Genomic DNA, 22,482 nt, shown 5'->3' with positions numbered 1-22,482 from the left:
CTGCTGGGAAACGGAACCGACGCCTGTGAATAGGAGCCTCTTCCCTGGCACCATCCAGGCCGTCACTCATCTGGAACGGCTCCGTCAGGTTCTAACACACATAACGACACAGTATTATGGAGTAAGACAATATAAAAACCCTCCTAGTAGGGAACAAAGCTAGAAATATAAACAGGGAATCCTCAGACGAACGATGGATGAAGAGTGAGCATGTGACTGGCACACACTCACTAAAATAAAAGCTCTCCGTGTAAGATGCAGGACAGCTGTTCTGCCTGATTCAGGAAATTAACCATATTTACAGGGAAACCTTAAGGTTCCTTCCTGGGGTCAGAAGCAGACCTAACGGCGTGCCCTGCTGGGACACAGGACGCACACGGCAGCATCCCCACCCAGGCAGTACGGACCCAGGAGCGTCCCCCACAGGCAGTACGGGCCCAGGAGCATCCCCCACAGGCAGTACGGGCCCAGGAGCATCCCCCACAGGCAGTACGGACCCAGGAGTATCCCCCACACAGGCAGTACGGACCCAGGAGTATCCCCCACACAGGCAGTACGGACCCAGGAGCATCGCCCACCCAGGCTGTACAGACCCAGGAGTATCGCCCACAGGCAGTACAGACCCAGGAGTATCCCCCACCCAGACAGTACAGACCCAGGAGCATCCCCCACAGGTAGTACAGACCCAGGAGCACCCCCCACAGGCAGTACGGGCCCAGAGGCATCGCCCACCCAGGCAGTACAGACCCAGGAGTAGCCCCCCCACAGACAGTACAGACCCAGGAGCATCGCCCACAGGCAGTACAGACCCAGGAGCATCGCCCACAGGCAGTACAGACCCAGGAGCGTCCCCCACAGGCAGTACAGACCCAGGAGTATCCCCCCACAGGCAGTACAGACCCAGGAGCGTCCCCCACAGGCAGTACGGACCCAGGAGCATCCCCCCCACAGGCAGTACAGGCCCAGGAGTATCCCCCACAGGCAGTACAGACCCAGGAGCGTCCCCCACAGGCAGTACAGACCCAGGAGTATCCCCCCACAGGCAGTACAGACCCAGGAGCGTCCCCCACAGGCAGTACGGACCCAGGAGCACCCCCCACAGGCAGTACAGACCCAGGAGCACCCCCCACAGGCAGTACAGACCCAGGAGCGTCCCCCACAGGCAGTACGGACCCAGGAGCATCCCCCCCACAGGCAGTACAGACCCAGGAGTATCCCCCACAGGCAGTACGGACTCAGGAGTATCCCCCACAGGCAGTACAGACCCAGGAGCGTCCCCCACAGGCAGTACGGACCCAGGAGCACCCCCCACAGGCAGTACAGACCCAGGAGCACCCCCCACAGGCAGTACAGACCCAGGAGCGTCCCCCACAGGCAGTACAGACCCAGGAGCACCCCCCACAGGCAGTACAGACCCAGGAGCGTCCCCCACAGGCAGTACGGACCCAGGAGCATCCCCCCCACAGGCAGTACAGACCCAGGAGCATCGCCCACAGGCAGTACGGACCCAGGAGCATCCCCCCCACAGGCAGTACAGACCCAGGAGCACCCCCCACAGGCAGTACGGACCCAGGAGCATCCCCCACAGGCAGTACAGACCCAGGAGCATCGCCCACAGGCAGTACGGACCCAGGAGCATCCCCCCCACAGGCAGTACAGACCCAGGAGCATCCCCCACAGGCAGTACGGACCCAGGAGTATCCCCCACAGGCAGTACAGACCCAGGAGCATCCCCCACAGGCAGTACGGACCCAGGAGCACCCCCCACAGGCAGTACGGACCCAGGAGCATCCCCCACAGGCAGTACGGACCCAGGAGCACCCCCCACAGGCAGTACAGACCCAGGAGCACCCCCCACAGGCAGTACAGACCCAGGAGCGTCCCCCACAGGCAGTACGGACCCAGGAGCATCCCCCCCACAGGCAGTACAGACCCAGGAGTATCCCCCACAGGCAGTACGGACTCAGGAGTATCCCCCACAGGCAGTACAGACCCAGGAGCGTCCCCCACAGGCAGTACGGACCCAGGAGCACCCCCCACAGGCAGTACAGACCCAGGAGCATCCCCCACAGGCAGTACAGACCCAGGAGCACCCCCCACAGGCAGTACGGGGCCAGGAGCACCCCCCACAGGCAGTACGGACCCAGGAGCGTCCCCCACAGGCAGTACGGACCCAGGAGCACCCCCCACAGGCAGTACGGACCCAGGAGCGTCCCCCCCACAGGCAGTACAGACCCAGGAGCATCGCCCCCCACAGGCAGTACAGACCCAGGAGCATCCCCCACAGGCAGTACAGGACCCAGGAGCATCCCCCACCCAGGCAGCACGGGCCCAGGAGCAGGGGTGTGTGTGGGGGGGGGGGGAGGGAGGGAGGGGGAACGGGTTCCCTGGGAAGCAGGCGGCAGTGATAAGAAGAAGACGCCGTACTCAGGCACTGGCTGCAGGTGGAAAGGACACAGCAGGGGGCTGTTCTCAATCTGCGTGGACGGCCTCCCGGCGCCGCGGCCCAGGCCCGGCTCCCCCGGATCGCAGGGCCCCCGGCAGGCGGCCGGGCCTCGGCAGGGCACCCTCCTGGGCGGCGCTGGTGCTGGTGCGGGCGCTTTGAGTGGCAAGAGCTTGGCTGCTTTCGGCAGGTCCCCGCCTCCAGGGTTGGGCGCGTTCTGTATCGCACTGTCATTCAAACAAGGGAACAAAAGCCATTTAGAAGTGACAAATTCAGCTCTTCACCCCCAGCCACGCACAAGCCAGGCCACACACACACACACCAGGCCATACACACACACACCAGCAATGCAGACGCCAGGCCACACGCACACACGGAAGGGACCGGTAGCTTCCATTTATGGAGAAGAACACGTAGCCCTAAGGGCCAATAAGGCCACGCTCAGCTGCTCCTGAGACAAGGAAGTGACTGGGCCTCGAGGAGATGCTTCACCTCCGACGCAGGAGCAGCTGAGCCACAGCTCCCACCAGGGGCAGCGCTCGCAGCCGAGTCTGCCTGCCCCGAGGCCCCGGGAGTGAGAACCACTCCTCTCTGGCTGACTGTGGTCAGGGACCTGGTGACTATAAAACTCTCGTGGGAGAAGCCGGAGCTTTAGCGAGCGAGCTCCGTTCCGTGTTCTCTGTCACCAGCCAGTTAACGACACGCACGCTCACGCCTCGCTGCTCTCTTAAAGGAAATGAAAAGCTTCCTTTCGGACGTGAAGCCTGCAGTCAGAACCCAGAGAAACAGGCTCTGGGCTCACTCACAGGCCCGTCAAAAGCGGCCGCAGAAACACACAAACAGGATGAGAAAAAGAAACGACGACTAAATGTGTCACCGGCTTTTCTCGTTACGTCAGTCACCACCACACGCAGGAAACGGGCATGGATTCCCCCCCCCCCCCCCACGCACACCAGAGGGTGGGGCGCCCGCCTGCACGCTGTCCTCATAGCCTCGCATCACGGTACCATTTGCTGAAGTCGATCTGTAGAGAGTGGTCCACGGTGAGGTCCGTCGGGCAGGCAGGGTGGACTTTCTTGGGGTCCCCGCCCAGCGTCTTCACCGCCTCCCGCATCGCAGCGAGGTCCACCATGGCCGGGATGCCACTGAAAGCAGAAGGCGCACGCTGCAGCTCTGCCTGCCCTTCACACGGGCTCATGCTCTAAGACGCGCTTACTCGTTTCCGTATTTAGAAAGGACCCCTTTGCGCCCTGGCCCGTTTGGCTCAGTGGGTAGAGCGTCGGCCTGCAGACTGAAGGGTCCCAGGTTCAATTCTGGCCAAGGGCACATGCCCGGGTTGTAGGCTCCATCCCCACTAGGGGGCGTGCAGGAGGCAGCTGATCAGTGATTCTCGCTCATCATGGATGTTTCTATCTCTCTCGCCCTCTCCCTTCCTCTCTGAAATCAATAAAAATATATTTAAAAATAAAGTAAAATAAAAGGGAGTCCTTTTAATCTGCATTCGTGCTTGGCAGTGGACTTGCTATCCAGAGCTGGGAGCTCCCTGGGGTAATGAGTTAACATGAGACACTATGAGACCTGAGAGCTCGGAGGGAGACGTCCAGACTGAGAGAACTTCGGGGAACGGCCGATGGCATTCCTCCTCCCGCCTTCCACGTTACGCGACCCCGCCTTCTCCCGGGCCCCAGGCCCTCCCAGCCCGGGGCCTTCTTGCTGGCCCTCAGTTACCCACTAGACTAGACACATGCACATCGCAGCCGCCAGGCCACCAGCGCTGACCAAAGGCCTCCGGGGGGCGAGGCCCACGAGACGGTTCCCGCTCCCAAGGACGCCGCGGGAAGAGGAAGCCATGGCTCCCGTGACAGCAGCGCCGACAGGCCCAGGCGGTGCAGGAACCCGTCCGCCTGGGGCTGAGGGCACGCGCTCTGCCGAGCTAACTCCTGCCTCCTCTGACATCGCTAACGGGCACCTCTTCGAGCGACGGATCCCTGACACCCAGGGCAGGCGAGGCCCTTCAAGAGGACGTGGGATTTGACTCTAGTGAGAGGGAGGCCAGCTGGTCTACACGGACGGGATCACACACGGAGGGAGCGGGAAGCAGGGGCGAGCCTAGATCTGCCCCGAGCCAACGGGAGACCGCTGCGCAGTCACTACGGGGGAAAGGCCTGAAGGAAGGGGCGGGGCAGGCCGTCGGTGTGAGGTGAAGTCTGGAAGCCTGAGCTGGTGACCACAGGCACGCAGCTAAACAGAAGTGGTTTGGAAATAAGGAACACGGGAAACAAGCGCCTCGTTTTTAAAGAATTGCTTCAGTTTAGAAGGGCAATTTTTTAAGTCTTTTTTTAAATTTTATCCTTTTAAATTTTTTATTGATTTCAGAGGAAGGGAGAGGGGTAGAGAGATAGAAACATCAATGAGAATCACTGATCGGCTGCCTCCTGCACAACCCCCACTGGGGGTGGGGTGCGGATGGAGCCCACAACCCGGGCATGTGCCCTTGGCTGGAATCGAACCTGGGACCATTCAGTCCATAGGCCGACACCCTATCCGCTGAGCCAAACCAGCTAGGGCAGGGCAATTTTTAAAAAAATTCTTTATTGATTTCAGAGAGGAAAGGAGGAGAGAGAGAGAGATAGAAACATTCATGAGGAGAGAGAATCATGGATCGGCTGCCTCCTGCACACCACACACTGGGGATCGAGCCTGCAACCTGGGCATGTGCCCTGACCGGGAATCGAACCCAAGACTCTTCAGTCCGCAGGCCAACGCTCTATCCATTGAGCCAAACCGACTAGGGCTAGAAAGGGCAATTTAAAAAAATTTATAAACTAATATTCAAAATTAGAGCCAGGGACTTTTACAGAAGACACGCTCTGCAGGCGCTCGCTCCTGAAGAAGCGGCCACTCACGTGAAGTCCTGGAGGAGAACCCGGGCCGGGAAGAAGGGCACCTCCACATGGCTCTGCGTGGCTCGCCAGTCCAGGATGTGCAAGACGTCCTCCTTCTTCAGCAAAAAGCCATCACAGTTCCTCACAGCAGCTTCCAACAAGACCCGGACGGAGTAAGGCAGAGCATCTGATTGGAGAGACAATGTTCGGAAAAGTCATAACTAGGTGTTACAAAGATTCAAATAACAAAAAGTTAAGGTACAGGTGCACCCCCGGCCGGCGTGGCTCCGTGGCTGCGCGGCGTCCCATGCACCAAGAGGTCACGGTTCGATTCCCAGGAGGGCACATGCCTGGGTTGCGGGCGGGATCACCACGTGGGGGCGTGCAGGAGGCAGCCCGCTGACATTTCTCATTGATGTGTCCACCGCCCTCCCTCTCCCCTCCTCTCTCTAAAATCAATAAAAACGTTTTTAAAAAGACACAGATGCAATATTTTCTCAATTTAGAAGTATTTTAGTCTAGTAAACACAGAACAAAGCACATTCACGTGAGCACCAGGACTTCTGTCAATCGGAGGCCCCACATGTAAGCAGGCCCCGAAAAAGCAGAGACGAGACCTTCACACACGTGTGCTGACTTGGACACGTAAGACTGGTGAGTGCAAATTAACGTCCAGGGAAGACAAAGAAAAATGGAAAACGACAGAAAATGTGAATTAAGTACAATAACAAAGACAGTCCTTTAAGACAAATACGGGTTAAACTGTAAAAGTCTGTAATAGGTTTAAAAGGTTTCCATCAAAAATGGCTCAAGTTTAAAAGTGAATCAGGGTGCTTTGGTGAGTAAATTCACTTCCTGAAAACCATCTTTCATTCTTGATGACTGGGGTTCGAGTACCACAGAATCAGGTTCAACATTAACGTTTTCAACCGTGTTAAATCTCACAGCAGGAAAGGCTGCCCCAGGGCGGGCTGATGGGGAGGTGTAACCACACGAGGGCGCCGCGCAGCTGTCTGAAGGCAGGAAGCCCTGCGCCCCTGATGAGGGTTGGCTGCCAGGACAGACCTCACAGGAAAACAGGTCAACAGCGCTCACAGCACATCACCTTTTGGCAAGAAAGGGAGTCTTACCAATACAACACACGCTGTGATACAGCAAGTACGTGATGTTTAATGCGTTGTTATTTAACATCCGAAAGGACAAGGGAAGGACAGGCTGGAAATCTCAGCACCTACTGCGCGCTGTCTGGCTGTACCTCCCTCCCTAGCAGGACACGCACGAAGGACAATCACGGGCATTAACACGGATGCTGTAATTCTGACATGGTCACGTATACCGGGTGGGGCAAAAGTAGGTTTACAGCTGTGAGTAGGCAAAGGACAGCTTCTTCGTGTATTATTACGGATCGATTACTGCTATTTTCCATAGGAACAGCTGCTGCCCGCCCGTATAATGCGGAGGAAGTGCTTCTGTTACAGGCCTGGGACCAAGACTGTCAGGTAAGGACGGTCAGTGCCCAACCTGAGGGGCCACCTTAAAAAAACAGAACACTGACACTCCAGTTGGAATCCTGGCTACAAACTTACGATTTATCTCTTTCTCAAAAATACGTGTTTCCTCGCTGTTCAGCGAAAATGCCTGCAACAAGGACAATCCACTAACCCTGACGCCCCAGCAGCTGCTTCTACAGCTTCCCCTTTGGGGACACACAGGAAGGGCGCGCCCTGAGCGAGCCCGGACCACCTCCGTCAGAGACCAGACGGGTCATCCGAGACTGAGGGGGACAATGAGGATCAATGAGCGTCAGGATGAACAACGACGCCACCCTCTGAACTGTGTCACGTCTGTGAACAGCCCTGAGCTCCGAACGACCCCAACACCCTGCATCGACCCTGGAAGCAGCTGGCGCACTCACCCCCTGACACTGACCGCGGGGAAGCGACCCTTCGTCCCGTCTCCGAGTCCAATGAACAGCTCAGAGCAAGTTCCCGTCTAGAAGGGTCACAGCTACGAATGCAGGGAGGATGAGTTAGAGACCTCACGAGGCCCCCGAGCGAGTCCTGGACCTGGACCCCAGGAAGCGGGTGGAAGCCAGCAGGGGCCCCTGAGCGGCCTCCGAAGGCGGGGCCAGGCTGCTGACACCCACCCACGGGCGTCCTGAAAGGGGGACCTGTGGACACCCCATGCCTCTGATGGAGCAGGAAGCACACACTACACAGCGTTCCTGCAACAAGCAGACCCGAACGCATCACACACCAGCTCTAAGGGCCCGTCCGCAGGAAGCACAGGGACAGGGCGACAGCGAAGGGAAACCACGGAGCAGCAACCCCACAGACCCAGGACGGGGAGCCGGGGACCCGCCCCCCCCCTCGGAGCAGCAACCCCACAGACCCAGGACGGGGAGCCGGGGACCTGCCCCCCCCCACGGAGCAGCAACCCCACAGACCCAGGACGGGGAGCCGGGGACCCGCCCCCCCCCCCCCCCCCCCACGGAGCAGCAACCCCACAGACCCAGGACAGGGAGCCGGGGACCCGCCCCCCCCAACGGAGCAGCAACCCCACAGACCCAGGATGGGGAGCCGGGGAGCCTCCCCCCCCCCCACGGAGCAGCAACAGACCCAGGACAGGGAGCGGGGCCCTCCCCACGGGTGGCAGGGAAAGGGGAGGAGGGACCGTGCAGACTTAAGCCTGCGAGACAGAGCAGCCAATGCTACGCGCTCGTGTTTGGGTACGTCAACACTCCAACGCAGAAGTGTGAGCGTGGACGGGGTCTCACACCTGCTAAGGAGTTACTGTTCATTTTCCTAGGTACAGTCAAGGCACTGAGATTATGCATGTTTTTTAAGCCCTTTCAAACACCAGAAGTGCAGCCTGGCCCATGTGGCTCCGGGGTTGAGCGGCGACCTATGAGCCAGGAGGTCACAGTTCGATTCCCGGTCAGGGCACAGGCCTGGGTTTCGGATTCGATCCCCGGCAGGAGGCGTGCAGGAGGCAGCTGATCCGTGATTCTCTATCATCATCGATGTTTCTCTCTCCCCCTCACCCTTCCTCTCTGCAGTCAATAAAAAGGCTTTGAAAACTGTGTACTAAGTATACTTACAGGTTTAAAAACGGAACATGCGGAACAAAGGATGGGCAAAATGTTGGTAACTGACAAACCCACCGTGGGGTGTTGTACTACTGTCTCCCACGTTCATGCTTGAAAATTCTCAACCAGTTAGCAGGAGCGAAGCTGCGGGCGAGGAGCGCGAGGAACCAACCCCAGCAGAGGCGGCGCGAGGCCTGCGCGTGCTCCCCAGGTGTGACGCACGGGGCTGCCTCTTCCCCGGGGACGGGAGGGAAGCGTCACCTCCTCGCTCACCTGGCCACTGGAGCCCCACAGGCTCGGACAAAGGGCAGGCGCCTAGACATCAGCGTCCACCTTACCTCGCCCCGAAGCACAATGGCGCCCCCAAACCAAGAGGAATCACGGGGTGAGTTCTTCAATGAATAGAACGTTTGGAAACGGCGAGAGGAAGACATCACAGAAGCACACACACGAGGTTAACTTTGCATTTGACTAATTTTCTGGAAACACCACTCAGGAATGTTTCGTTAAGGCATCTTCATGGAAAGTGCTTCATCAGCTTTCCAGTAAAACACGGAACGTAAACGCCAGCAATGACCTCTACTCCCTCCCGGACCCAGGAACGTAACAGGAAAGAAAGAAGACATTCCCAGCCCACAGCGACAGGGAGAGGCGACACAGAACAAGCATGCTGGGCGCGCGCCAGGTGGGGGGGGGGGGGGGCGAGCAGGACAGAACCAAGCCAATGGGAACCAAGCCGAGGCCAGGACGAGGGGAGGAGGGGCTGGGGACGGAGGGGCTGGGCAGGAAGGGGACAGCCCCTTCGAGTGCTAAGTGACAACAGTTCCAACCTAAAGTCGTGGCTGCCGGAGGACCCGTCCTATCAGGCAGGTGAGCGAGCATGGAGCCCAGGACACCCAGGCCCCGGGCCCAGGCCCGTCCAGATGGGGCGCTGCCAGGAGGGAACCGTGGACGGACAGATCACCTGACTACACGGAGGGGGAGGGGCCGTTCTTTCCGAGGCGAATTACTGGTAAGGGCACAGAAAAAAGACAGCCACTAATCCCAGGAACAGGACAGAGCGGTGAGAGAAGGAGACGCAGCCACCACTCCACGGATTAGCTGAGGGAGAGTGTGATCAAAACAGCACAAGCACCGACTACGGCTTTGACCACATCACGGGAACGGGACCAGAAAGAGGCACACGGCGTCCCCATGAGCGAGAAGACAAACACAAATCCTCCCTCTCCACAGAAGGAAGTGGTGTCAGAAACGAAGACTCAAGGAACACCCTGGCCGGTGTGGCTCAGTGGATAGAGCGTCGGCCTGCGGACGGAAGGGCCCCAGGTTTGATTCTGGTCAGGGGCACAGGCCTGGGTTGTGGGCTCCAGGCCCAGCGTAGGGCATGCAGGAGGCAGCCGACCCACGATTCGCTCTCATCACTGGTGTTTCTCTCTCTCTCTCTCTGAAATAAAACAGCTGCATAATTAAGGCTCTTTAGTAACAGAGAGGAAATTATCTCCAGACTGAACACAGGGCCCCCTGCGGAGCGGAACGCGGGGCGGGCGGGCCTGCACTGGGAGTCGTCTCTCCTCACCTGGGAGAGTAACTGAACGCGAAGGTAAAGAGCGATCGCGAGGCCGGCGTCCCGGCCGCTCGGGCTCCATAGACGGAGACAACGCAAACGGGTCAAAAACTCAATGCGGAAGCGCAAGCTGCAATTCGATGAAGACAAACCACCTCCGTGCCTTTGGGGTAGGAAATGACTTCTGAGACGGCACCAAAAGCTCAGACGAGAAAAAACAAACTGCAATCATGAGAAAGAGCGCGGCGCAGACGTGGACAGGGTACCCTGCTTTAGACGCACGCACGCCCTCCCTCACCGGGCCTCCCTGCCTCCCTGCCTCCCTGCCGCAGGGAGAGGCACATCCTCAGGACTCTCCCCTCAAACAGGAAGCACTGAGCGGTCCCTCCTCTCTGGGCCGCCGCCAGGGCACCAGGGCACAAGCAGCCCGGCTCCCGGCAGTCACGCCCGTGGCGTGTGGCAGGGCAGTGTGCGATGCTCAGCTGGGTGAAAGCGTCCTCACGCTGGGAGGCTGGCCGTCCGTGGGGACACAGCCCAACAGCCGGGAGAGGCAGCCTGGGCACCCACCATGGCCCTCAGTGCCCACAGTGCCCCACCGCCCCACCGCCCCGCCGCCCAGCACCCCAGCCCACGTCTCTGCCATCTAGAGGCGGACCCACACCTTCTCCCGAGGTCGGAGCTCCTTCCGAGCTCGTCTCGCCAGCCCCACGCACGGCACTCCTCATTTCTCACAAGGACGGTCCCCTCACCCGCAGGGTCACGGGCCAGGACCCCCGTGGAAGCCGGAAGCTGCAGGCAGCACCCAACCTCGGATGGACTGTTTTTTCCAATCCGTACACACCTGGTAAAGGCTCACTTATAAACTGGGCAATTTCAGAGAGGGACTCGTTCTAACCACAGCTCAGCAGCCTGACATACAACGGCTTTCTGAAGTCGAAAGCGTTCGCTTGTCATGTAAAGGAAGCACCTCGAGGCTTCTCCCTGGCATCTCCGCAGCGCCAGCACCACCGCCCTGCGCGTGGGGCTGGGACAGAAGAAGGTGACGGCGACACCAGCACCGAGACACTCCACCGATGGCCGGGACGGCTAGGCAGCAGCGAGCAGAGACAGGAACATCCACGTTCCGGGAGGAATGGAGCGGACGGCGCAGAATCCCTCCACTCCTCCCAGCGCACAGCCTGAACCCCGGGCTGTTTATTGCTGGGACCGCGCTCACGGGGGGGGGGGGGGGGGGGGGGTCAGGGACGGGACGACGGGACGGGGACGGGGGGACTGCTGCCTCTCATCAGTTAGTGGTCTCTTATGTTAAACTCCCCTGCTGGAGCCTGTGATGGGCCGCGCCTGCTACACGAAGGCACTGTCCTCGCGTTTCCCATCCGGGTCCCCGTTGCTAACAAGGTGCTTCTTCAGCACAGGACGCTGCCGGAGCCACCGGGCACGGAGCGCCCACCAAGGCTGGCTGACTGAACTGAACGGGGCTGGGCAGACCCGTGCCCTGGGAGAACTGGCTGGATTAACCCGCCCCCACCCAGGAGCCTCTGGGATCCTAGGAATCCGGAAAGCTAACCCTGTGACACAGATAACAAGACGGGCCCGTGGGAACAGGACGAGCCGGTCACGGTAACGGGAAGCTGGAGCGGGAGGAAGGTGCTATCACACTTCTTAACGGGCTGGGGACAACGGGCACTCTGTGGCCAAGCGCTGGCGGAGGCAGATCCTGCAGGTGCCGGGCCTCTGGAGGCTGCACTGCCACCGCCCAGGCGGGGGGGGGGGGGAGGGGGTGCCGGGGGTACGCGTGAGGCAGGTCCAGCCGGCCCCCAGGGTGCAGACCTAGCTCCTCAAGACCAAAGGCTGCTACTGAACACCCGCCGCTCAGGGCAGAGGTCACAGCCGCCGGCCTGATGACCGTCTCCCTCGCTCTGCGCTGCGTTTGGACATTTACTCGTAAAACTTAACTGCCGACACTGGAAACCCAGGAACCTCTCAGGAGGACATTCCGCACCGCCGTCCCTCCTGCTGGAGCGAGCAGCCCGCCCTCGCCTGCAGTTCCGGCTCCCGGTGTGCGATGCCGTGTCCCCGTGGGCACGGCCTGTGCCCGGACAGTAGGTCTCCCCAACAGAGGCTCCAGGCAGGCTTGGTCACGCGTCCCCTCCACCCTTGGCGGTGATGGCACCGCAGTGGCCCCTGGCCGGGGGGTCAGAGCTCACCTCGCAGGAGGAATGCAGTCCGTGGCCAATAAACACAGCAGCTGTTACCGCCCTGCCCAACCGGGGACGTGGCCGAGGGGAAAGCCTTGTCTAAGAGTAGAAGACGGAGCCTAAGGCCGAACTCCCCACAGAAGGTGTGTGACTGCAGGCCAGCTCCTCAGGCTCCCGGCCGCAATGCCTCCTCCCTGTGAGGTGGAGACAAGACGCCTTCCCTGCCCATCAGAGCCAGGGAGCGAGACAAGCAGACGGTGCCCAAGCGTTCTGTGGAAACCCCTGTCGATGGGAAACCTCCCACAGGCGACATCAGCAGTAACAGGGCTGGTAAGCCAACGCCAGGTCAACTGAACGAGACAGAAACGCACCAGACGGGAGGACGGGAGCGCCCACTCTAGGCCTAGGCCAGCAGCAGCAGCTCTAGAGCAGCGGCAGGCAAACCTCAGAAGCTGCTCAAGGCCAGGAACTGGAGGAGCCCTGGCCGGTGGCCCAGTGGTTAGAGTGCCAAGTCACGCAACCCAGGGTCTCGAGTTCCATTCCTGGTCAAGGTTCAATTCCTGGGCTGCAGGTTCGATCCCCAGCCCAAGTCGGGGCATGTCAGGGGGGCACCAAGCAATCAATGGGTCTCTCTCACAAAACAAGACCCTGGGTGAGCTCGCACCACGTCTGAGTGCTCGTCTCCAACCAGCCCCAGGCTGGGCGGCTCCGATTTCCCGGTAAGAACCAGCCCTTTTCCATCTGTCGCCCCAGAGAGCGTCGGAGAAGGCAGAAGAGCAAACAGATTCCAGCTCAGGGCCGTTCTTTCCCTCCCGGACACAGAGGAAACGAGAGCCTCCGTCGCTGGTGAAGGTGCAGACACTCTCCTCCTTCCCGGGAGCCTGTGCTCCCAGGGCCGTCCACTGCTCCCTGGAGAGCCGTCCTGTGTCCACGCCTCCCCGGGCACGGCCCTGAAGCCAGACCACGCCCTTGGAGGCCAACGACCAATAGCCTGTGAGAAAGCACACAGGAGCACTGGGTCCCTCACTCAGGGACCTGCCATCAGCACACCTAGACCAGAAAGGTGTCCTGTCACAGGGCCGAGCCGCCACAGGGCTGAGCCGCCACAGGGCTGAGCCGTCACGGGGCTGAGCCGCCACGGGCCAAGCCGCCACATGGCCGAGATACCACGGGACCGAGATACCACGGGGCCGATACCACGGGGCTAAGATACCACAGGACCGAGATACCACGGGGCTGAGATACCACGGAGCCGAGCCGCCACGGGGCCAAGATACCACAGGGGCCGAGCCGCCACAGGGCCGAGCCGCCACAGGGCCGAGCGGCCACAGGACTGAGCTGCCGCAGGGCCACGTGCCAAGCTCACAGGCAGAGGCTTGTCTGCAGTGAGGCAGAGGGAGCAGAGGGTGGGAATCTGAAACTCGAGAGAAAAAAATAGCTTCCTCAATTCTGGCCCTCGGCCCACTTTCTTAAGATGCAGCCACGTTTCCTTGGCCGGGGAGCTCTGTGCCCCACAATGCACCTTTCTTCCCTGACCCAGCGGGTGTCTGTTCTTCACCACCAAAGGCCTAATCTAGAACGGAAATGGTCAGCAGGAGCCGAGGTGCCAACAGGCCCTTGGACACAATGTGGAGGGTGGCGAGTGCATGGCGGTGCGCGGAGCAGGCCTGGGCGGGTCAAGGCTGTGTGGACTGTGTGTCAACATCACAGCAAACGGCCCCACGGCCCACCCGACTCACAGGCCTCTCCGGGCCCACGGGGGAGACACGATCAGGAAAGTCGGACTCGCACCCATGTCCCAGCCAGACACCTGGCCAGCCCAGCCAAAGCAGGTGACACGGTGGGTGGAAAATTCCAAAGGTACTTCCTGAGCTGGCTGGTGGCTATGCTGGGCGCTACCCACAGAGTCAGGGCTGCAGAGAGCAGACTAGCGAGAGCGTCAAAGACCCGGGACCAAGAGCCAGGCAGCCTGTGACGAGCTGAACTCACTCTGGCTGAGAAGCGCAGGTTCCCACGAGGCTGGGCTGTGCCGTCCTCCTGTCCCGGATGTCAGCAAACGGCACTTCTGCTTGAGCGCTGAGCTAAGTGAGTTTTTGTTCCTTATGTTCAAGAGTAAAACTGGAACAGAGGACGCGCAGTGCAAGTACAAAAAGAAAAGCATTGTGGCGGGTGGAGAGAACACCACACTTTCAGTCCAACCATCCTATGTAATCCTACATGTAAATCCACTGTGCCTCCACTACGCTCACCAGCCAATCAGGAGTGCGTATGCAAATCAACCCAACAAAGATGGTGGGTTAACTTGCATACACAGGCTCCGGCGGAAAGTGGAGCGGCTTGGGGAACTTGCTCCCCAAGCTGCCAGACGGAGAGCAGAGAGGGAGAGCTGGCGGCGTGGAGGACGTGGAGGACTTGGCAGAGCGGGAGGCCGTGGGACCGAGACAGAGAAGGAAGGGAAAACCAGGAGCGCGGGGAGCACCAGGAATTGTGGGAATAGTAGTTCTGGTGGCAGACGGATCTCCTAGACCAGTGGTCGGCAAACTGCAGCTCGTGAGCCACATGCGGCTCGCGAGCCGCGGTTTGCCGCTCCGTTGACTAATGAGTTTGCCGACCACTGGGATAGGGGCTTAATCACAAGGAACAACAACAGTTTGTAATTATTGGAATCAAGAGTCTAGGTCAGTGGTCGGCAAACTCATTAGTCAACAGAGCGGCAAACCGCAGCTCACAAGCCGCATGTGGCTCACGAGCCACAGTTTGCCGACCACTAGCCTAGACACTAGAGCAAAGTGGGCCTGGAGCAAGTGACTGTTGTGGTGGGAGATGGAGGGAAAGCAAAGGTGAGAGACATAAGTAAAGTCAGAGTGTCGAGGAAAAATTAAAGGGAAGATGTCCTAAAACTTGCAGGAAATCTCCACCAATGAAGCAAAGAAAAAAAAGCCTCTATTATTCTGTGAGCACCGAACCAAACTGGGTTGGGGTCTCAGACAATTCGCTCACATGATTGCAAAGACAGACGGAAACTCCCGGATTGGAGAGGGCTCCCCGATTGGAGAGGGTGCAGGTTGGGCTGAGGGACCCCCCCCCCCCCCGTGCACAAATCTTCATGCACCAGGCCCCTAGTGCTATGTAATAAGCTTGCATCAAAACTCACACATCACACATGCACAGCAGTTTTACTTATAAACAGGAAAAGTTGCCAACCACCTCCAGTTTGGGAAAGCCCAGTCCTGCCTCTCCTGCAGGATAACCATCCGGTGGTTAAAGAAACAGGCCGAAGAGGAAAACAGAAAGGGTGAGCAAGACCACGGGAACGAAGAGGGGGCGCTGGCTCCACGGTCAGAGCGCAGGCCAGCCTCCCGTCCCCCACGCGCCCACCGGGCTACGCTGTCCCACCCCCGGTGCTGCCTGCCCTGTGACCCGTCTAACACCAACTCAAGTCCCAGTTCCTCTGGGAAGGAGGCAGGCTCTGACAATGGAGGGAGATGTAGCTTCAAATTCAAAGACCCCCTGAAGAGAATCCGGCAGGATCTCCGAGGCTGCAGTCAGGGCACGGGAGCGCCCGGCAGCCCACATCTCTAAAAAGGCCATCACGGTGGGGAGCTGTCTGCTTGTGACTGGCCACGGGTTCTAAGACCAGGACCTTCTAGGACACTCCAGGACAGCGGAATCTTCCCATCACGTACGAGATAACACTGCTAGTGGCAATCTAGAATGTGCCAGCCCATCCGTATCTACAGATGAAGCCCTGGCCCGTGTGCTCCATGGTGCGAGCACTGAAGGGTCACGGGTTGGATTCCTGGTCAAGGGCACGTACCTGGGCTGTGGGTTTTCTCCCCACCCCTAGTCGGGGCGCGTGCGGGAGGCGACCAATCAATGTGTCTCTCTCGCATCGATGCTTCCCTCTCTCTCTCACAAAAGCAATCTTCTTTTTTTAAAAAAATATATTTTATTGATTTTTTTACAGAGAAGAAGGGAGAAGGAGAGATAGAAACATCGATGAGAGAGAAATATCAATCAGCTGCCTCTTGCACACCCCCTACTAGGGATGTGCCCGCAACCAAGGTACATGCCCTTGACCGGAATCAAACCTGGGACCCTTGAGTCCGCAGGCCGACGCTCTATCCACTGAGCCAAACCAGTCAGGGCAAAAAAAAAAGCAATCTTCTTGATTAAATAATGCAAGAAGAAAAAAAAAGGCAAGGTAAAGAAAAGTATTTATCTTCTCAAGTCGTTTTTACTAAAAAGTGTGACAATAATAATCCCGCTTCCCAACAGGTCTTCCCTTCACTCACTGGCCTGGTTGAGAAAGCCATTCAACTGTCACTGAGGCCAAGACTTCCATCCAGTACCCTGGGGCTCAGCCAGGTTCGCACTTCTGAAACCTCAGTGCAAGACTGGACCCTGATCAAGTGCCTGCAAAGGTCTGGCAAAGGGCTGGTGCACAGGCCGGCAAACCATGGCCAGTCCCGGAGAAAAACTCAAATCCGTGAGCCCTGCCGATTCCTATTGAAAGCATGGCAACAAAGAATTATGGGCATTATTCACTAGAAAAATTAAAATATACATGAATAGCTGTAGAATATCACCAAAATTGTATTAGTTTACACGGGTTAAAAAAAAAATCATTGCTTAATTAACGTAATTTTAATGAGAAATTAAAGCATAGGCTTATATCCCTCTCAAACAAAAGTGGTCCCAACGTCTTAAAAATGTGAGAGCTATGTGTAGTTGTATCTTTTACAACATGGTGGATATAGATTTACATTTTTGTAAAATATATTTTTATTGATTTCAGAGAGGAAGAGAGAAGGGAGAGAGAGAGAGAAACATCAATGATGAGAATCATTGACCGGCTGCCTCCTGCACGCCCCCCACTGGGGGATCGAGCCCGCAACCCAGGCACGTGCCCTTGACCAGAATCGAACCTGGGACCCTGCAGTCCTGCAGACTGACGCTCTCTTCACTGAGCCACACCAGCTAGGGCTACATTTTTTTTTCCAGCTCAGGTTGACAAACGCATTTTTATTAGAAACGAAAGGAGCCCCAGAAAATGGAAGCAACATTACCATACTTGGTGCCTCCAAGTTTAGGTACATTGAAGAACTTCTTGCGTGAACTGTCATTTAACGTTTCAATAAGGTACTCAAAGGTGTATCCTGAAAAAATAAAATAAAATATATGTTAATTAGACACAATTACAAAGTACCTTACTCCGAGGGAAAACACCTGGAAATCAACGTGACCCAATAGAATCTTCTGCAATGACAACAAAGCTGTATTTATGCCCTGTGCAATGAGCCACATGTGGCTACCGAGCACTTGAAATGTGGCTACGGCCACTGGTGAACTCAAACTTTTTATTTTAATTCATCTATACTAATAAAAAGGTAATATGCTAATTAGACCGGGAGACCTTCCCAGGCGTCCTTCTGGACAAAGCCATGGTGGCGAGGCAGAGGCGGTTAGGGGCGATCAGGCCAGGAGGGGAGGGCAGTTGGGGGTTATCAGGTCAGCGGAGGGCGGGGGGAGCAGGCCGGCAGGCAGAGTGGTTAGGGGCAATCAGGCAGGCAGGTGAGCGGTTAGGAGCCAGCGTACGGGATTGCAAGAGGGATGTCCGACTGCAGGTTTAAGCCAGATCCCTGTGGGGTCCCAGATTGGAGAGGGTACAGGCCGGGCTGAGGGACACACACCCCCGCACAAATTTCATGCACTGGGCCACTAGTTTAAATATAAAAAGTCACATGCAGCTATTGTCCACTGTATTGGTCAGTCCCATCTCCCAACCCTGATTCTTATCAAGTAAAAAGTGGTAACAGAATTAAGTGCTGAAATATGATAACAAAGAAGACCTGGAAAGGGACAATGAGAGTGACTTAAATGATGTATAGGCATGTTTGGGGAAGACACGTCCTGAATATTTCATAAGGACAGGCAGCAATTTGAGAATGCCACCATTATGATACACGGATTGACTTTTCTTAAAAAAAAAAGGCCCTAGCCGGTGTGGCCCCGTGGATAGAGCCTCGGCCTGCGGATCCCAGGTTCCATTCCGGTCAAGGGCACATGCCCGGGTTGTGGGTTTGATCCCAGTGGGGGAGCGTGCAGGAGGCAGCCGATCTATGATTCCCTCTCATCATTGGTGTTTCTCTCTCCCTCTCCCTCTTCCTTCCTCTCTGAAATCAATAAAAATATATTAAAAAAGAATCAAAGGACAAGATTATGACAGTGCATTCAACAACATGGACAAAATCAAAATCAAACCCAACCCAAGAAAGACCCCAACAGGCCTGGAGAGTGAAGGTAAAAGCGTTAACAAAACCTCCCGGTAAATGGGCCGATTCTCCCTAAATGAGGACGCGTGCGATCTTCCGGATTTTGCACGAATTGAGACTGAACCACGAAGGCAGGGACACCTCGGGGGTCCGCACGTCCTCGGGGAGCGGCGGGAGGCGGCCTCGAGGGAAGGCACAATGGACTCCCGGCGGTGGGTGCGCAGCCCCTTCCTCGGCCTGGCCGGGCCCTCGGTCCGAGGAGGAGACCAGCCCGGCCCGCTGGCAGCGCCGTCCGAACCTCACGGACCCGACGGAGCGCGGACCGCGAAGGAACAGGCCCAACGCTGCAGTGCGTGGCCCGGGGGCCTGGCCCACCGACGCCCGGCCTTGACCGCCTCCCACGCCGCTTCCTGGGCCGAGGAAGCGGGGAGGAGCCTGGAGCGGACCCCCTAACGGGACTAGGAGCCAGCGGGACCCGGACGCGAGTGGGCCCGGTGCGGACTGGGGCCCGCAGGGAGGCCTCGGGGAGCGACCCGAGCCCGAGGGGCCCGCACGCTGGCCGGGCGACTCCAGACGAAGAACACAGGGACCCGGCGCCGGACCGCGCGCCCGCAGCTGCCCGACCCCAGGCGGCGAACGGCACTGACCTGCACTTGGGGCGTCCATCGCCGGAGACCATATTAGCCCGCGGGGACGGGCCACGGGGAAGGAGGGGAGGCCTAGAAGGGAAGGAGGGGAGGCCGAGAGGGGAAGGGGAGAAGGCGGCCGAGCGGCCAGGAGGAAGGAAGGGCGCAGTCTCGTCCAAACACCGCGAGAGCAGCAGCCCAGCCGGCCCGAATCCGCGCTCGCGAGATGTGCTGCGCAGTTCTCGCGATATCTCCAGACGTAGGAAACAAAGGAAGAGGCGGGGCGGGGCGAGAGGGAGGCGTGTCCTCGCGCGATCTGCAGCCGGGAGGCTCGGTTCCGGGCGTCGCCGGCGTGGCCGGTTTCGCCACCCGTTGCTTAGTGCGGCCCCACGTGTCCCGTTAAGGCTGTGAGCTCCGCTGGGTGTGCGGAGCGGAGCGGAGCGGAAGTCCGCGTCCTTCCCGGGGACGGATGGCCCGGGTTCGCCTGTGCCGCGTGGCATCCACCTGCGCGCCGGGGACGCGGTGGCCGGCGGGTGGGCGCGCCCCGGGGCGCTCGGCTCGCCGCACGGAGCGCGCATGGTGCGCCGCTGCAACCGGGGCGTCTCCGCCGCCTGCTCCCTCCCTCCCGGCGGCGGGTCCCCGGGCTCCGCCTCCGCCCCTCCGCCTTATCTCCCGCTGGCAGCTGCCCCTGCGGCGCTTGCCAGGCCGCGGCCACCCTTCCCCTCCCCGCACACGCCCGCCTCCCTCCACCCACGTCCTTCCTCTCGCTCCGTCCCCTTGTTTATTTATTTTTTAAAATACATTTTTATTGATTTCAGGGAGGAAGGGAGAGAGAGAGAGAGAGAAACATCCATGATGAGAAGAGAATCATGGATCAGCCGCCTCCTGCCCGCCCCCGACTGGGGGTCAAGCCCGCCACCTGGGCATGTGCCCTTGGCCGGGAATCGAACCCGGGACCTCTTGGTTCCTGGGTGGACGCTCAACCGCTGAGCTACACCTGGCTGGGCTTTTAAATATTTCTTATTGATTTCAGAGAGGAAGGGAGAAGGAAAGAGAGAGAGAGTGATTGAGCGTCCACCTAGGAACCAGGAGGTCAGGGTTCGATTCCCGGTCAGGGCACCTGCCCGGGTGGTGGGCTCCATCCCCAGTGCGGGGCGTGCAGGAGGCAGCCCGATGCATGATGCTTACCCATCATGGATGTCTCTCTCTCTCTCTCTTTCCCTCTCCCTTCCTCTCTGAAATCAATAAATATGCATTTAAAAAATAATAATAACAACCGCGGCCATCCATCCGCAGCTTCCCAGCTCCCGAGAGGCTGAGAAACCAATGAATGGGAAACGCGTTTTGTACAGTTTGCTGAGTCGTTCACCAGAGGGCGTTTAGGGATAACGGGGTCCTTGGCCAGAAAAGGCTTGTATTTGCAGTTTTTTCTCCTCTTTCTCTTGAGGCACCTTGCACCCCAACCCGGGAGCCGGGAGCCGGCAGGTGGCCACTCCCCCTGATCCCACTTTTATTTAAAATATATTTTTATTGCCCTAACCCAGTGGTCGGCAAACTCATTGGTCAACAGAGCCAAATATCAACAGGACAACGATGGAAATTTCTTTGGAGAGCCGAAAACCGACTTCTGCGCACGGGCTGCAAAGTTTCAATCGCACTGTATGTGCGCGCCCGCACGTGGTATTTTGTGGAAGAGCCACATTCAAGGGGCCAAAGAGCCGCATGTGGCTCACGAGCCACAGTTTGCCGACCACTGCCCTAACCGGTTTGGCTCAATGGATAGAGCGTCGGCCTGCGGACTGAAGGGTCCCAGGTTCGATTCTGGTCAAGGGCACATACCTGGGTTGCAGGCTCCATCCCCAGTAGGGGGCGTGCAGGAGGCAGCCGATCCATGATTCTCTCTCATCATCATTGATATTTCTCTCTCTCCCTCTCCCTTCCTCTTTAAAATCAGTAAAAATATATTTAAAAATATATATAGCCCTAACCGGTTTGGCTCAGTGGATAGAGCGTCGGCCTGCAGAGTCAAGGGTCCCAGGTTCGATTCCGGTCAAGGGCATGGACCTTGGTTGCGGGCACATCCCCAGGTGGGGGTGTGCAGGAGGCAGCTGATGGATGTTTCTCTCTCATCGTTGTTTCTAACTCTATCCCTCTCCTTTCCTCTCTGTAAAAAATCAATAAAATATATTTTAAAATATATATATTTTTATTTTATTGATTTCAGATAGGAACATCAATGATGAGAATCATGGATCAGCTGCCTCCTGCACGCCCCCTTACTGGGGATCCAGTCCACACCCCAGGCATGTGCCCCAGATGGGGAATGGAACCCAGGACCCTTCCCTCCGCAGGCCGAGGCTCTATCCACTGAGCCACACCGGGTAGGGCCTGATCCCACGTTTTCAAGAAAGGGCACCTCTAGGTCGAATGCCTTTCTCTACCCCCGCCCCCTCCACCCAGTTCATGCTGATTACAACCTCCTGTAGCTGTTATTTGCAAGTTCCGTGGGCTCCGTAGAAGCGTGGCCGGAGATTGTAAAAGCCTAAATCACTTGCTCCCCGGCTGCTCTGACACTCCCATACAGCAGAGGAGCCGCAAATGAGAAAAGAGGGGGTTCCCCCCTCCTGTGGGCAATGCAGGAACATCAAAGAACCGGGGAAAATAAATGAACCGCCTCTGGCACCAGAACGGACTTGTTCATAACCCTTGTTGGTTTCCTATGTTGAGTCACCGTGATGGGGGTGACACAGGCCCGAGAACTTGACCCCCCGCCCCCGCCCCCCCTAGGAAACAAACAGTCCAGCTGGGGAGGGCTGCCCGCGTGGGGCAGAGGAAGAGAACGCCATTCTGGCTGCGGGATGTGGAAAAGCTTCGCCGAGGGACGGCAAAGCACAGGAAAACGAAACAAAACTACAAAGCACCGGGGCCCTGGCCGGTGCGGCTCAGCCGGTTGAGCATCGTCCCGTGCACCCGTAGGTCCCCGGTTCGATTCCCGGTCAGAGTACATGCCCGGGGTGCAGGCTCCATCTCCAGTGGGGGGCCTCCAGGAGGCAGCCGATCTGTGATTTTCTTGCTCATCATTGATGTTTCTCCCCCTTTCCCTCTCTCGCTCTCAAATCAATAAAAAAACATTTTTTTTTTTTTTAAAAGAGCAGCCAAAACCGGTTTGGCTCAGTGGATAGAGTGTCTGCCTGCGGACTGCAAGGTCCCAGGTTCGATTCCGGTCAAGGGCACGTAACTTGGTTGCGGTCACATCCCCAGTAGGGAGTGTGCAGGAGGCAGCTGATCGATGTTTCTCTCTCATCGATGTTTCTGACTATCTATCCCTCTTCCTTCCTCTCTGTAAAAAATCAATAAAATATATTAAAAAAAAAAAAAAAAAAAAAGAGCAGTGGGTTCCTTA

At 58.0% G+C, this 22,482-nt stretch overlaps 1 protein-coding gene across 1 annotated transcript in view; it reads right to left on the bottom strand.

The window, feature by feature from the left end:
* Nucleotides 1–19,273, bottom strand: part of IREB2 (iron responsive element binding protein 2) — a 41,515-nt gene extending 22,242 nt beyond the window's left edge. The window contains exons 1-5 of the mRNA XM_080651781.1: nt 19,101–19,273; nt 17,248–17,337; nt 5,350–5,515; nt 3,451–3,588; nt 2,428–2,670 (exon numbers count right to left, since the gene is read on the bottom strand). Coding sequence (XP_080507907.1) covers nt 2,428–2,670; nt 3,451–3,588; nt 5,350–5,515; nt 17,248–17,337; nt 19,101–19,119 — 656 coding nt within the window. The 5' untranslated portion in view covers nt 19,120–19,273. The remainder of the gene's footprint in view (nt 1–2,427; nt 2,671–3,450; nt 3,589–5,349; nt 5,516–17,247; nt 17,338–19,100) is intronic.
* Nucleotides 19,274–22,482: the final 3,209 nt, after the last annotated feature.

Source organism: Plecotus auritus (genome assembly GCF_963455305.1).
Source record: "Plecotus auritus genome assembly, chromosome: 15".
Classification (NCBI taxonomy): domain Eukaryota; kingdom Metazoa; phylum Chordata; class Mammalia; order Chiroptera; family Vespertilionidae; genus Plecotus; species Plecotus auritus.
This window is presented reverse-complemented; position numbering and strand designations above follow the sequence as displayed.